Source organism: Notothenia rossii, assembly GCF_949606895.1.
Source record: "Notothenia rossii genome assembly, chromosome: 8".
NCBI lineage: Eukaryota > Metazoa > Chordata > Actinopteri > Perciformes > Nototheniidae > Notothenia > Notothenia rossii.
The window spans coordinates 31,853,210-31,870,868 of record NC_136906.1 but is presented as its reverse complement, the minus strand read 5'-3'; the positions used below and the strand labels follow the sequence as shown (position 1 = coordinate 31,870,868).

The 17,659-nt window shown below is 41.4% G+C and overlaps 1 protein-coding gene across 1 annotated transcript in view; it reads left to right on the top strand.

The window, feature by feature from the left end:
• Window positions 1–15,660, top strand: part of med15 (mediator complex subunit 15) — a 66,729-nt gene extending 51,069 nt beyond the window's left edge. The window contains 5 exon segments of the mRNA XM_079642326.1: window positions 505–516; window positions 519–664; window positions 1,719–1,885; window positions 9,098–9,196; window positions 14,054–15,660. Coding sequence (XP_079498452.1) covers window positions 505–516; window positions 519–664; window positions 1,719–1,885; window positions 9,098–9,196; window positions 14,054–14,190 — 561 coding nt within the window. The 3' untranslated portion in view covers window positions 14,191–15,660.
• Window positions 15,661–17,659: the final 1,999 nt, after the last annotated feature.

Here is a 17,659-nt window from a genome sequence, read left to right as displayed (position 1 = left end):
GTGGGGGGGGGTAGTGGAGTGCAGAGCTTCGTGACCACAGAGCGTGTGAACGTTGTGATCAGCTGTTTTAGCGCAGTGCTGGACAGACCGACCAACGTTAACAGCAGCCCCTGTCTGTGCACACGGAAACCGACTCTAACCGCCTTCTGGAAAGCTTCACAAGTACGTCGGTACGCAAATGCGCTTTGTGACACAAGTGACGGTACGCATTTCAGATTGTTGCCGCGCATGCGTACCTGCGTACCACTTATGTGCATCCCTGTATATATATATATATATATATTTTTTTTTAAAAGAGGTAAAATATAAGACGATCCCAACTTTCAGGTGTGGGCCATATTCCATTATACGTTTGGAATCTGCTCAACAACGGGCCATAGTTTGGACGCCCCTGCACTACGCTCTGTTACTAACTGTTTGTTAATCCACCCTGGTACCTTGTTAACATTGAACGTTTTGTGGATGTATTGTGGCTGCAGTCTCAGTGTGTGCCTATCGTTTCAGCCTACCCCCCCACCCCCCCCCCTGTGCCCACCAAGCAGCAGTACCTGTGTCAGCCGCTTCTGGATGCCGTCATGGCCAACATCCGCTCGCCGGTCTTCAACCACTCGCTGTACCGAACCTTCGCCCCCGCCATGACCGCGATCCACGGCCCCCCCATCACGTATGTGTGTCCCCCCCACTCTGCAGTACATTCAAGTTCAGGTCACATACAAATAAAACACTGGAGTACTTCTCTACAGTATAATTAATAGACAACTGAGTAATCTGGATTAACAGAGACTCTGGTGTTTAAGTGGTATTTAAAACATAATTTGTAATGCTTTTTACTAGTCCTGGGCTATATTTAGATATAATATTAATATTGTGAAAAGAGACTAGACACCATGTGAGGATTTTGGATATCCTCACATTACAAATATGTATTTTTGTCCTGGTTTTAAAAGCTGTTTACATGTCATTTTCTAATCTCAGACTGTTCTGCTTTTTGCCTTTACCCACAGTCATTATATTCAGTATACTAATGATTAATTAGACGATTGGCATATTTGAATTTTAATACAAGACATATATAAAAGTTTAACTGAATAAAAAAAAATATAGAATTAGAAATGTCCGAAAGTTGAGAAAAGTGACTCATTCAAATATCTAAAAATACAAATAATAGAAAACAGAAACGGAAGTATGATTTTTTAAAATTTTTATTCTAGATGTATGCACTAATGTGATTATGAATCAAGGTATTAATCATGATAAATGACAAGAAGTAGTACTAAAAGTAGTAATTGTGCAGATTGGTCCATTTCAGAATTATATATATGATATGTTTTATAATGATTGATAATGAAAGTTTTCTCAAAGCTGGTACAGGTGCAGTTAGTTTGAATGACTTTGTATACTGCAGGGTAGCTTTTGAATTTACTCCAGGTGGAACTAAAGTCTGATTTAACACTTGATTAGGTTTCACATCATTCATCCACATCTGTGAAGAAACTAAAGGTATTAAATACATGTAATGCAGTAAAAGTACACCATTTACCTCTAAATTGTAGTGAATAGAAGTACATAAAATGGACCTTTGTAAATAACCTAATATTTTGTTATGAACACGATTAAAGTTTGATCGATTGACAGCGCATAAAAAGACAGGGTTGAAGAAAGATTTAAGAGTTGCATAAAAAGTTAAAGTAAAGGAAGGTTGTGTTTCTGGTCCTCAGGGGTCCCAACGTGACAGGCAGGAAGAGGAAGCACGAGGAGGACGAGCGGCAGACCATCCCCAACATCCTGCAGGGGGAGGTGGCCCGGCTCGACGTCAAGTTCCTCGTCAACCTGGATCCCGCCTTCTGCAGCAACAACGGCACCGTGCACCTCGTCTGCAAACTGGGTCAGTAGTCTGTCTGCCAGCAAATGTTGAGTACCCCAACGTTTACTGATAGAAATGTATAGGGTCCCCTGCTCATATAAATTGCCAGATGCTAACTTGCATATGTTGGGCAATTTGCACAATTGGCATAAGTAGCATTAGTTAGCATATGAAGACAATAGCTAAGAAATGAGTGTGATGATTTTGATTAATTTTGGGTTAACTTCTAGGGGACTCAGAACTGCATATTTGATCCTATAAATATCAGTAATGGATACTCAATATACATACAAAACCACACCAAAACTGTCCAAATCAGCCAAGCCATTTTTTAGCTATTGTCTGCATATGCTAATTGTTGCAACTAATGCTAATAGTGCAAATTGCCCAACATATGCAAGTTAGCATCCGGCAGTTTTGATAAGATAAAATAAGATGGACCTTTATTAATCCCTGTCGGGAAATTCAGTAGTTTAACAGCAACAGGGTAAGAATGACAAACAGGACAGCACAGATTCACACAGATTCATACAATTCAAGATAAAATCAAAGATACAAATACAATTATATACAGTTAAGTAACTATAGAATAAGAAATTCATTCAAATGAACATGTATACATATTGAGTCATATTAGGCTTGGGCGGTATCATTTTTTTCATACCGTCATACCTTGCTGACATCATACCGTGGTATACGGTATATGACGGTATGACTTGGGTCGACTTGAGTGAGGTGGCGTTCGAACGGCGGCAAATAGATGTTCCGAACAGTATATTATATGTTCGGTGTAAAATGCAGCCCGAGCCGGTAGACGCTCGCAAAGTGCCGCGATGTGCGCGCAAGTGCAAAACAAGGGCTGCATACATGACACATTGTGCAAATGGCACATTTTGAGATCGGATACAGAACGCGTTTGTAGATGTCCGACATTGTTTCAATTTTGAGCTAAGTTAACAATATATCATCATACGTAAAGAATTTAAAAAAAAGATATTGGATATGCCATATCGTATATGGTAGGCTAATGCACAGTGTACATAATATAGGTCTTAAGTCATCCCTGTTGTAATAAATTTGTTTCATTTTTAATTTTTTCCCCGTTGTAATAAATTCTTCAAATTTTTCGATCAATAAAACACAGTTGCAACTTCTATATGTTTCAGATAACTTTGTCAGGGTGTTCGCGGGGTCTTAAAAAGTATTAAAAGTTGATAAATCAATTTAGCGAAAATTAAGGCTATTAAAAAGTATTAAACGGCATTTTCCAAGGTATTAAGAAGTCCCACAGCAACGACAACATGAAACACCTTTTAATTTACTGAAACGACATGTCGGGAAACCCCCTCAAGGTGGCCCCATGCATAGCGCGCCGTAAAATGCTGCTTCTTATTTTAAGTTTCGTTGCCTTACTCCGCTCTGTGGGGGGGGGGGTCCCAAGGTGGGTAGACCGACATACGCAACGCTCTGGGGGTCCAACGGCTCCGTGTGTAAGCCCTATATGATAATTTTCTGATAACGATGAAATAACCTGCCTCCCTCTCCCCACGTCTCCTGCTGCTGCTGGGCTATCAGAAGAGGGGGAGGAAAAGAGAGGCAGGCACCGTTTATTAAATATTATTATACAGAGAACAGTCGTTATCAATTTGTTTTAAAGCTCAATAAATAACAAAGAAGACCTCTGATCGGCACTTTTCTAATTTTGTACGGAAGATTTAAACTTTAATGGACATGTTGACCGGCGGAACATTTTTTTTAACGGAAACTCTGCCGCACGGTTCCATCGTCCCTTGGAAGTGGCGGAGAGGTGGGTGTTTTTCATCTGCTGGTGGACTACCTGAGAAATATACAGCAGGAGAACACCCTGTCCACCGAGGAGAATAAACAGAAGGGTAACCATGGCAACCATGCTCCGGGGTTTTCTTCGCTGCTTTTGGTGTATTTTGTGGCGGCAGCTGCGCCACTTACAGGCCTGGCATATGTACTACAGCATTTCCAGCGGTCTAGTGTGAACGGACACATTAATGAATCGAATGCGTGTGAACGGAAGACCTTTTTGCGTTTGCGTTTTACCGTATGCGTCCTCGTGGGACCGGGGTCTAAGCCAAACTATATCCGGTCACAGAGATCTGCTATTTTAAAGTAAAGTCAACACATATCGACCCTAATATAGTCTATATTAAGAACGAGAAAAGTCTTAACATATATATCGTTTTTTGTAAACATATGACAAATGTGTGAGGGTGATGACGTCAGAGCATCGTCCTATGTGCCAGGGCTTAGCCCCGGACAGCCCCAGCCCAATTTAACCCCTGGGTATTTGTGAGGGAGCTCCTATATGGCATTACCCCGCTGAAGCTCACCAAAGTTTAATATATTTCATAGTTCAAAGTTTTGTCAATTGTTTTGTTTATTGGTCAAATACTGGTTTCTAATGGTTTCTGAGGAGTTTTACTGGAATGAAAGAGCACAGAGTCTACAGAAGCAAAAAAAGCAGCATACTGCATTAAACCTGACCTTCACAGAGAGGTTGAAGTTTATGTGCAGAGGAGGCTTCAGTAGTCTGTCTGCACTCTGTTTAGTTGTGCTATCTTACAATCAATATAGTAAAGTGTGTTGCCAATGTAACCGGTTAGAACTCAAAGTTGCGATGAGGTCTTAAAATGTATAGAAAGGGTCTTAAAAAAGGTCTTAAAAGGTATTAAATTTGACCTCAGGATTTCTGCATATACCCTGTTTATTTACACACATGCACACACATGTTCAAATGTTCTCAACGGAGAATGAAAATTACTTGCCTATTAATAATGGCAAAATAGTACAAACGGCACTTTTGGCTGAACAAGCAAGATAGAAAAATAGGGCCCGCCTAACTATACAAATAAAAAAGGTTGAATAACTTAAACTTAGGCCCTGATTAAAAATGAAATCCCCTTAGCCTATAAATAGGGCGGTTTGTAGCCTAATATGAAAACAATAAATCAATGGCATAAATGTTCTCAACGGAGAATGAAAATAAGGGGAATAAACTAGGCTACAACTGTAAATAATTTAGGCTATAAGGACAGCTTAACTTGGCCCGTCGGCCGCCGCCTGATAAAAAGGCTGAATAACTTCAACAAAAAATGTCAGCCTACAAGCAGGCATGTGGTTTGTAGCCGAATATGAAAAGGCAAATCAATTTCACATTTGGCGCATCTATCTCGCGGACCTCAATCTAGGTTCTTTGCTAAAAAGACAAGCATATTTACTTTGTCTGGCTTTATTTGTGCGCGTTGTGGTTTCACCGTGTTCCCTGGGGTGCTGAAAATACGCTCAGACGCTGCACTTGACGCACATATGCAGAGGTATTTGCGGGCCACCATGGACAGCAACGGTAAACGTGTCTCATTTACTTTCCACAACTGAAGCGGATTTTCCCCCGTATCGATTGCGTCCTCCTGTGTGTAGACAACCAGTTCTGCGTGTGCTGAGCTCTGAGAGCGGGAAATACGGACTGCCCTCCCCTGCCCTCTGCTGGCGCGTGCTGTGCATTACAACCAATGTCGTCCCTGTCAAAACTCTGTGTCAGTGTAATAGAATGAAACGCATCTGTGATTTGGTGCACAGTCTATGACGTCACGGTATTGAAAATCATACCGACGGGATTTCGAAATACCCTGATATACCGTAATACCGTCATACCCCCCAAGTCTAGGTCATATATACATATTAGATATATTTTCATGTATGTGTGAAAATAGTGTGTATATCTATGTGCTGCTGACCAATACTATACATTTCTAACATAAAACTTTGGGGTACAACATTTCCAGGTTCACACTCTTGGCAAGTATTCTGGATGGGAGCAAAAGCTTTAAAGAGCAACTTGCAGGTTAGAGACACCAGTGAATACATGTGTAGGAAAATGATGAATACACTAGATTTTCAAAAAAATATACAGAAATATACACTACAGTGACATCTGGCTTCGTTTTAGTAAGACATTTTTACTTCCGCATAAAAAAGCCTCCGCACGTGACCTCCCGCGTGTGACGTCACATGGGGGGGAGCGGCCGGTCTAACGTATGAATAAACATGGATCACAATGCTAGTTTTGAAGAGGTTGAAAATATATATTCGAATGCATATGATTATAATTATGAGCCTGCTAGGCTTCCAAGAGACCAGGAGCAGCCAAGGATTAGACGAAATAACGGCCATTGGAGAGAAATGGAGCTGTGGTGTGAGAAGAACCAGTGGAGAACAGGGCAGCTGTCTTGGTGAGTGACCGGCGTTAGCTACAGACAGCTGTTAGCTAACGTCGGTCACATCACAACATTGTAAAGTTAGCTATCATATATCAGGCTATAACTAAAGTAGCATTTATAATATAGTAACGTTACTGGTAGGCATGGGCGGTATCATTTTTTTCATACCGTCATACCTTGCTGACATCATACCGTGGTATACGGTATATGACGGTATCAGTCCCAATTTAAGGGGTAATTTCTCCCCCAAAATTTTGTTTCGAACGGTATATTATATGTTCGGTGTAAAATGCAGCCCGAGCCGGTAGACGCTCGCAAAGTGCCGCGACGTGCGCGCAAGTGCAAAACAAGGGCTGCATACATGACACATTGTGCAAATGGCACATTTTGAGATCGGATACAGGACGCGTTTGTAGATGTCCGACGTTGTTTCCATAGTGAGCTAAGTTAACAATATATCATCATACATAAAGATTTTCCGGGAGTAAATACTTGACTTATGTAAACTGTGTTCGTTATTCTCCCGACCAGGAGAGAAGCTTTAAAAGGAGACTAAATGGAGTCTCTGTGAAAGTTCAATTGGGTACTTTAATTAAAAAAGGCGCGGGTTGGTCACAAGCATGATATTGTTCAGTCAGACAAACAGCTGTGATCCGCTCCTCGTTAGGGAAGCCAAGAGTTGGATTTCTCCTGCGGTGCTGTTATATATCCTCTGCTGGCTCCTCCCCGCCTGCCGGCTCGCCTCGTCTCCAATGTCCGTTGTTGCATTTAAACAGAGGATTGGCTCCTTTCACATCCAATATATGCTCAACACGCCTTTTCTCCTCATATTCTCTTTCATCACTTTTCATTTAACACATTCTAAACGCTGTAATCAATACTCTAAAAAATACTTCTCGGCTCGTTTGGTTTCCGGTCATTCCGGATGTTGTCACATGCTCCTCTCGTCTGTAAACAATAATGTATTCAAATAAACTGTACCTTCATTTAATATTCAGCATGGTAGTATCTCGACATCTATAGTTGTAGTGTTAAATCAGTAGGCTTCGGTTTGCACCACTCCATATAATTTCGCTACTAAATTCACCTCTTTAGGAAATCGTATATTAGCCACATGCTACATGCGTAGATGAAGGATTTTCAGAATAAAAGCTTAACTGCTTGTGCACAAGAATTTCTGGTTTTTCAGTATAAAAGAGCATTAAAACTGACGGCATGTTTAAACTACATTTCCCCATTAAAACATTGATTTTAATTTCTAACACTTATTGAATAAAGTTTGCTATATTCACTAACTAGTTTGGCAATATTATTCCGTGCATGTGTTAAAAACCTTATTTCCATTGGATTCATTGGATTACTCGCGTGAATGTTTAGCACGTAAATGCTTTCGTTTTTAAAACCGTCCGACCTCGACTACAAAACCATCAACCAGTTGCATAGGATTAAAAAATTTCAACACTCACTCACCCCGTCTTAAACATTCCCAAAGAAGTGCCTCCGTCTCTCGTTGTGCTGGATGAAGTCACTGGCGACGAGTAAACCCAAAATAGTCCCAAACAGGCGCAGAGGCATTTTTCTTTTTTACTAGTTGTCCGAGTTCGGGGCCGGCAAATGCTGCCGCCATCTTGCTCAGCTCAGCTCTGTGCTGAGCTCTGAGAGCGGGAAAGAAGGACTGCCCTCCCCTGCCCTCTGCTGGCGCGTGCTGTGCATTACAACCAATGTCGTCCGTCAAAACTCCGTGTCAGTGTAATAGAATGAAACGCATCTATGATTTGGCGCACAGTCTGTGACGTCACGGTATTGAAAATCATACCGACGGTATTTCACAATACCCTGGTATACCGTCATACCGTCATACCGCCCAAGCCTAGTTACTGGCAGGACTGTTGATACTGATCCATAACAGAATCGAATGCGCAAGTATCAGCCGTATCTCGCGTTACCTAACTCAACTCCACACTACGGTGCTGTGTACCGGAGGGGAGACACGAGATACGGCTGGTACTTAACAACACAGACAGGGGGAAACAAACAAACACAAAGGAGACGGCTGGAGCAGTACAGCCACCACAGCGTTACCTAATGCAACTCCACACTACGTCTTACGGTGCCGTGTACCGGAGGGGTGAGAGAGAGGAGCGAAGGGGGTAGAGAGAGAGAAAGAGAGAGAGAGAGGAGTGAAGGGGGGGGGGAGAGAGAGATGTAATACGGTTTCCTGATAAACGTTTTGTTTGATAGGCCTCAGCTGTGGAGAGTATGTGCTGCAGGGAGGTGGATGCACCTCGCACAACGCACCCAGGAACGAAAGCTAGATCCGGTCCTTTTCCTGTTAGGGAAACTGTGGACTCGATGTCCTGACAGGCTGGATCATGATTACAAGTGGTGAAATGCAATGTAAAATTACCGAAAAAATAGCAGCTCACTAAATCACAACCGCTCAAACCAACTACAAACTACTACCGCGGATTGGGCAGAGAAGGAGTCCGAGAAAGTTGCTCCCCCATGTGACGTAATATGACGCGTTTGACGTATGACGTTAAAAAAAAAACAGTTTTTAGTAGCAGAGCTCAAAATTGCTCCTTTCCCTCTGAATTCCAGCCCTTATGTCTTGTAAAACATATCAAACCCTGCATTAACTTTTTTAATTGTAATTCAGGCAAGGTTAAGCATAAATGTAGTAAAAAAAAAAACCTGCAAGTTGCTCTTTAAAGAAGCAATTTTGCTGGGAAACCCTGGGCTTGCAGGATGTTCTAATTGTGTGTGTGTGTGTGTGTGTGTGTGTGTGTGTGTGTGTGTGTGTGTGTGTGTGTGTGTGTGTGTGTGTGTGTGTGTGTGTGTGTGTGTGTGTGTGTGTGTGTGTGTGTGTGTGTGTGTGTGTGTGTGTGTGTGTGTGTGTGTGTGTGTGTGTGTGTGTGTGTGTGTGTGTGTGTGTGTGTGTGTGTGTGTGTGTGTGTGTGTGTGTGTGTGTGTTCGTTCTCAGATGATAAAAACCTTCCCAGCGTTCCTCCTCTGCAGCTCAGCGTTCCTGCAGATTATCCCGACCAGAGTCCATACTGGGCCGATGACGGGGACCGTTACGGTGAGAGCACCTCTTATTTAATCAGGGGTACTGTGACAAATCAAAGATGAAAAATAAGCGGTTTATGTTAATCAGGTATTAAATGCAAAGTCTCTGAAACTGCTCACAGCAATACATGTTTGCTTCAGCTAAAATAATAATACACCATCATCTTGTTGTTCTTCGTCCTGAATGTATGCTACGGTTATTTTGTAGATACTTGATGGTTAAATGCTGTGAAAAGTCAGAAAAGGCCCAAGGCCATGACAACAATCTGCAATACTAGCATGCAAATATTTCACATCAACAATCTTTGAAGTTTTAAAAAACTGATTGACATATATTTAATAGAAATATGATATTGGGAGATCAGCATTAATGTTGTGATTGGTCAACCGCTTAGAGCTGTTCCGCCTCTTTACAATTTGTTGGAGCCAGGCTTGGAATTTCGTCATTTTAGAGGCAAGGCCATTTGGCCTTTGGTGTCACACATTTTTTCAGGGCGCAAAGGCCACATGCCAGGGCACAAAGGCCATTGAGGTAAAAATTAGGATTTGGAGCTTACAAATAAATAACTTCACTTTCTGATAAGAAAAACACACCAATGACATGGAAAACAAATCACTTTTTTTATATGAATAATGTCAAACATTATATCATCATATAGGCTTATGCCTCCTTAGTATTGCAGTATATAAAATGAAATACTCTACTTTTAATAATTAGTGTTTGGTGAAATCAAATCATAAAATCTAAAAATCTATTAATACTTAACAAATATATTCAATTTCAGAGCAGAAGAAACAGCCTTCAAGGGTCAAACTCTGCACATAAATCATTCAGCAGTGCACAATGAAGCTCAAACATTGAACTGTACGAACAAGCAATACTTTGAAATGCAAACGTGTGTGTGTGTGTGTACAAGAGTACATTTTTTCAACTCGAGGGTCGAATCAAATTTGCGTGACGCGTTCTCGTGGTAGCCAATCAGCGGTGAGGATCTCAGCCTGCTGTCACTGACGTTGAATCAGAAAACATCAGCAGTTAGCAAACAGAGATCACAGCTCCTCATATCTGTTCAGAAACTGGACAAAAGTTAAACATGTACAAAACACAGACTGTCTGTGTCATGGCGAATACAGTCGCTGTTGTATCTGTTTCTGTATCATGTTGTGAGTTTGGACGGAGCAGCTACAAGGTTAGTTTAGCCTGATCGATCCGATCTCCATTCAGAAAACACGCATTTTGAAAGGTTTTTCTCCTGCTGTCTGTCTGCAGACTTGTCAAAGCATTAATTCATGGTTTTTACTAACAGTTATCAGTATTTAGTTACTTCGGCATCATTTTGAAACGTGTATTACAATTAAATTACGGTAAAATATGTTCATTTCGTTGTAGTTGGTTTTTACCACAGCATTTACATGGAGATGGCCCCACCCCCTCTCCAGCGCGTCCTGTTTGAATGACAACAGTAAACACAGCTGACAGGTGTGGTACTGCAGGTGGTCCGTGGAAAAATCCAAAATCTAAATAAAATCCACTTTTTATTATCAAGGATTTTCGGGGACCACCTCATATGTGACTTGCTCTATCGAAATCAGTCGCATTGACCCGAAGAAACATTTTGAGTTGTATATATATATATAAGGACCCGTGACTGACAGGGGCCAAAACAATTTTAGAACATTAAGAAAAAAATGTTTAAGTAACCTTTCATCATTCATCAATAATTAACATTAATAGAACGTTATATTGATAATGTACTCACTAAACTTACGATTCATTTAACTTATTTTCTTCCAAAAGTTAATTATCCAAAGCCTCTGTACACCCAGTGCACCACCGCCAGCACTTTCTAGCAGCAGAGAGTGAGAGCATGTGAGGAGGGATGCTAGTACTTACGTGTGTACCATGTCTCAACGACTAACAAAGTCAGGCTTTCAAGAAAGAAGAGAAAGACAAGAGAGAGGGACTAAAGGGCAACAGTATGTCACCCAGTTTTTCAAAAGAAGAGGTGGGTGTGGTCCATGAGCATACTTGCCAACCTTGAGACCTCAGAAATCTGGAGCATTTCAAAATGAATTTTATATTCAGTGTTCTCTGATTGTATGCTACAGGTAGGCTGTCATTTTATTAAGTTCCTTTGATATTGTAAACGTTGTGTAATGCGTATTTTTCCTGCGATATCGGATGTTGAAAGAGCTGGAGCTGCAGTTCATGTTCGCTGATGCAGCTGTTGTGTTCTATGATTGTATGCTACAGATTTGAATATATGGTCAAGGACCAAAAGAAAGAAAGAAGTTGAGAAACATACACAACGCAGACAGACACCGGTCACACGTGCGACAAAACTATCAGATAGGCTTTAATTGACTTTTGATTGTCTATAATTAACTATAAAAAAATATTGGCGTTTTAACACTACGTTTATATATATATATACTTATTTTTACGGTTTGCATATGAGGTGGTCCGCGAAAATCCTTGATAATAAATAGTGGTCCGCATAAACAAAAAGTTTGAGAACCCCTGGACTAGAGCGATTAGAGCTTCCGGTGTGAACGCAGCATAATGCAGTTCAGAGACCAGACCACTGCTCTGACGATTTTAAAGCAACTTCGAGATTTTAACAGTGTGAGGGGCACAAAGGCCATGGTGGCCGTAGGACATAGAATTATTTTCGGGGCTTAGCGGCCAGACCGAGGGGCAACAACGTCGATGGCCCGTCATGGCCGCCGTGAAAATCCTACCCTGGTTGGAGCACTAGCCAATAGAAGCACAAGTGTTACATAGTGATGTCACTATGTTCCGGAAGTAAACAAAGGAGTCTAATGGTGGCAGGCGGGGGGGGGAAGGAAGAGAGAGTAAACTCCCTCTGGAGAGCACACCATTCACATGCAGAGAAACCTAAATAACACACTACAGCAGGGCTATTCAACTACACATTCAGTTGGGCCAGATTTTATAACTACAAAATTCAGCTGGGCCAGACATTCAGCGCCCTGTAAAAAGCGGGTAGTGACACATTTTAAACCAACACATATTACTGCGATGAATAACATCCCATTTTTATTCATTGTTCATCTAACAAAGGTAGGTCAAAAAGTGCATAAAACACAACAAATTAGCATTAATTTAACAGAATCTGAAAAAAAGTGCACAGTTGTAACGTTACATTTGTTTGCTTTAGAAGTCAAATATTCAGGTTATGTTTTTTGAACCAGGCACATCCAAAAGTGCATTTACTGAATACAATAAAAGCAGTCTTAATAAATGTCCTCACATAAAAAAAAAACAGCTAAAGAGCTCCAATGCAACACAAAGCAATACTATTTTTTCACTTTCAAGTAATAACAAAAAAATCATACGTTTTGGTCACATTTGACTCAGACACATTACAAAGTGCATTTAAATGAATACAGAAAGAACTGTCAAACCCTTCAGTGCACAAACCCATAACAAGGGATACGGGTAACTATATGAATGAATACTACACTACACGTCTACTATAGTAAACTAGGTGCTTACTATCACCTCATTTGTGATTTGTCATCGCTGACTTTCTCAATGGGAGAAGGGACATTTTTTTTGTTTTTCATGTTTTGAACAAGAGCAGTGATTTTTGGCTCATAGGATGTCAATCCTAAAACATTGGTGAAGAGTGCTGTCAGTCAGGGAGCAGCGAGTGCTACTTTTGATTGAGTTAATGTGTGAAAAGCTTGATTCACATGTGTATGTTGATCCAAAGATACTGAGCACACAGATCGCTACTTTCTGAACGTTAGGGAACTGCTGTTTGTTGACATCACTCCAAAGCTTTGCTGGCCCGTTAGTGCGCTGCATGTCAATAAGTTCCAGTGTATATTTCCCCTTGTCGATGCAGGGGACCACTTCCTTTGCTCTTGTTGATACGTCCCCCTCTATGGCAACAGTGAAGGGGTCTCTGGCAAAGCGCATCACCTCTGTGGGCAGAGCAAGTCCATCCAATCGATCGGCAAATTTCTCTTTCAACCTCGCAATGAAATCTGTCATCCCATCCGTGATTTGTGCCGGAGATGTGATGTGTTTGGGGAGCGTCGGAAAATGCAGCATCCGACCCGTGCTCAAGTCGGTCGCGAAAAGGTCCAGCTTGACTTGGATCTGCTCCACAAGATAAATGACCGTTTTGTCTCTGTTTACGCTTCAGAGTTGAGAGAGACATGTTTTAGAGTTGCTATCATAGGACCACCGTTACTAGTACCACTAGATGAACTTTCAAAAAACGTGCTGCGTTGTGGTTTGGTGGTTTCTATGCAATGCGGAGTGTTGCGTTCATGGTCTGTACTAGTGTAGGAATTTGGCTACGGGAGGCTGGGCCACTCGGGAGTTGGTTCTGGGCCGCATCTGGCCCGCGGGCCGCCAGTTGAATAGGCCTGCACTACAGGAAAGAGAAAACAAATAATAATAGGGAGCTAGTTAGAATTAGCATGTAGCTGCCCTAAGTAACTATATGATTCATTCTTGCTTAAAAATTAAATTTGAATAAGGATAAAGTTCATTAGAACATTATCATGATCATAAAGTGATGTTTTTGTGGGTTGAATAAATTCAGTTGTTTGAAGGAAAGCTAATATTATCAAAGCAAATATTTTAAAGTGGAACAACAGCTTGCTGGTTGAGCAACATTAAACCTTAATTCTCATTCATTATAATATTCTGATCATGATTATGTATTAACATCAAATGATATGATGTTTGTCTGTGACAAACTCTGTTTATGCCGTCATTTTACGTGTATTTCTTCATCTTCAGATCTCTCTATAAACTGAGATGCTTATCATTTTCTACTTGAATAACAGAAACATGTGTTGTTGATCACATGACCCTGTGCTCCTCCAGACGCCAACAACTTCCTGAAGACGGTGCACAGAAACATGACGTCCAAACTGCTGCAGCTCCCCGACAAACACTCTGTGACGGAGCTGCTGAACACCTGGGCGCAGAGCGTCCGGCAGGCCTGCCTATCTGCCGCCTGAAGCCCCGCCCACTTATGTCTGAAACCCTGTCCACCATTGCCTGATGCCCCACCCATCACCTGACCCAACCTGCAGACACCTCCTCCTCTCTGTGTTCACACCAACCATTGCATCATTTCCGCTAACTTGCTTTACTGAGTTACTCCATCATGATGGCTATTTGTAAAGAATCTAACTCAATGCAGGACCAAACTGCTTTTGAAATGCTTGTTTTCTCAATGGAGTTTGATCGTGGCTATGCTAACACGTTAGCTGCCTAAAATAACCTCTAAATACGGCTGCGATGTTATTGTTTATACATAGAGATATTAGGCATGCCAAAGTATTTACCCGGTGTTTCCTGGATAAACAGTAATTACATTACTCAGGAATAAAACCCATTTGGTGAATAATCGCTGAGGTGTTCAAGGCCCACGTGAATAACCAAAAAACTGAACTTTGTAAAGCGTCAGGGCTACAGTAAAGAGAAAATCAGGGAGAGTTTACTGACAAGACCATGGCAGTATCTAGGTGTAACCAAATGCTAAAAGAGAAACGGATAGTCAGTAAAATGTTGGTATTTTCTTGTGTGGAGGACGTGCAAAGTAAAAAGTATATATTTTTCTTGCTAAATGTCTACTGTAAGTACAGCGTAAGTTATCCGGTGGCCAATGTTCCTCACCCTGGCATCCCTTAAATATATTTCTATGTATAATGTGCATCTCTAAAATGATATAAACTCCACCGCATTTAACAATGACAATAATCTTTCCTTTATTTCTAATTTAACGTCACGCACTTCTCCTTCGAATAGGCAGACGCGTCTTTGCATTGACGTTGATCAGGAAAAAAAACCATTTAATTTATAAAGCACTTTTCAACAACCCAAATAAAGTATACAATAACAAACATTTCATAAAAGCAAACACAAAAACAAGATTCATTGATTAGTTTAAGAAAATAGTCATTATGAACCAGAAAGCAGTGTAATCTGGTTTGGTGTGGACACAGCGTGAGTCGTCCGCCCCATACACTACAGAACCTGCAGGACTTTTCCTTGTCATAAATGTGCAGCTGTCCCATGAACGCCCCGTGACTGATATCTTGTATTCTGATCCCGACATTTCTCCTGATGCATTCTGGGTAAATTCAGACGTTTGCTCGCCTGCAGAAATGACTTCTTCCACGCTGCATTCAGAAGTCCCATAGACAGAAAGCAGATTTTTGCAGCTTGTATATAACATGAACACAAAAAGGGAAAAAAACAGTAACCGGACCGCCTGAAAGGTCATTTATCCCGATCTATATTCTGCTCCCTGAATGCATCACATTGCTTCTGTTTATTCTGTTTCCTGTTTGAAATGTCATTTCAGTTTTGTACCACAGAAGAGCGCTGTTGTAAAGAAAAAACTCTACTTTGCTTTTCAAATGAAAATTTAAAAATATTTTTTTGCTATCATGAATAAAAACTTTTCTGTTCAACTTTTTAAATATAGAAACCGTTTCAGTCACTGAAGACAAAATATGTACTTTTCTGCAACAGCTTCAGTTTCACTGTTGTTGGATTATTAAAGCAACAATCATTTAACATTTGTTATAAAAACATCAGCTTTATAATTGCTGGATGTAGAGAAGCTAGTAAAAAATAACAAATATTAATCTCAGAAATCTTAAAATAATTGGTAATAATTATAATTAACAAAATATGCCATTAATGTCACTTAAACAAACCCTATTCTGCTCATTTTCAGGTTTATAATTATGATGTGCCTCTGTGACATCACTTCATACTTTAATGTTCAAAAAGCTCTTTCTTTTTCTCATACTGCCTGTGCTGCAGCACCTCTTTCACCCTCTGTCTGAAACCAGAGCCCAGTCTGCTCTGATTGGTTAGCTGGCCGGCTCTGTTGTAATTGGTCAACTGCTTAGATATGTTCCGCCCCTTAGCCTATCATTTATGATGTGTTGAAGTGCTAGCCAATCGAAACGCCAGTGTAACATAGTGATATCACTATGTTCGGGAAGTAAACAAGAGTCTAATGGAGGTGTAGCAGGAGGGGAAAATAAAAACAACAATCTCCTCCCTGATCCGATGGGGAGTGGCTAAGCAAGTCACGCATGAGAGCTGGAGGAAGCTAATTAGACAAGTAAGTCACAGCTGTGAGCTGTGTAGGAGAGGAGACACTGAACTCCAGAAAATGGAAGAAGTGGAAGTCTGATGCAGCTTCATAACCCAGTTGGATGTTTGGGGAGTGTTTCTGGTCGTACTGAACCCAGGCGCTCCAACATCCTCCTTTGACCTGCATTCCCGGCCTGCTAAGACTTCAAGGTACGTTTTTCTCTGCATCCTTACAGATTCTCATTCCCCCCCCCCCTTAAAACCCTACACTCAAACCTGCACCCACACACCACTCTGAACTGGTTGGAGAAATTCCCTCCGGAGGGAGCACAGGGATTTTTAGCCTTTGCAGACCATTAACATGCACACATGATGTTATGGAAACATAACACACTACAGGGAAGGGAAAAGCCAGAAAGCAAAGGCTGTTCCTAAGGCTGACTTCATCTCTGGCTACGCTTCCCTCTCTGGATTTCCTTGCTCTCACTGAGGCCTGGATTACACCATCCAACACATCCACCCCAGCAGCTCTCTCCACAGCATATTCCTTCACCCAAACACCCAGACCCACTGGCAGAGGAGGTGGCACTGGTCTCTTGCTCTCTCCCAACTGGAGCTTTTCCCTCTTCAAGCTACCTAACTTCACTCCTTCCACCTTTGAATTCCATGCCGTCACAGTAAACCATCCTATACAATTAACCATTGTTGTTCTCTACCGTCCATCAGGTGCCTTGGGGGACTTCTTGGAGGAATTAGATAATCTCCTCTCACACATCCCTGAAACTGGCCCTCCCGCTGTACTTCTCGGAGACTTCAACCTCCAGACAGGGAAGATATCTGAACTAACATCTCTGTTAACCACCTTTGCTTTCTCACTGTCTCCATCCCCACTGTTGAGCATATTTGTATAATAACAAAGTCATTTTTCAGTTCATGTGCATGACATCATCAGAATGTGCCTGAAACGTGGTGATGCTAATGAGCATGCGCTGATAGAATAAACGTTCCGTACTCCAGGCCAAACTCTGAGCGATGTGGTCGTGTTTTTTCTGTCCGTTAGCATACTTGCAAGATACTTTGGTTGACTGCAAACATGGAGACTTCTGTTGAATATAATGTCTCACGCAACACCCACCAATATTCTCAAGGAACTGCACTACTTCTAACCTCTCCGTAAACCCGCTTCACACATCCGATCACTTCTTCATTTCATTCTCTCTACCCCTTTCCAAACATAACAAACTGATCTCTTCTAATTCTGCACCTGTCCGCCTTAACCTTCGTTCCCTCTCCAGGGTATATGCAGGAATCCTGAAGTCAAATTTAATACCTTTTAAGACCTTTTTTAAGACCCTTTCCATACATTTTAAG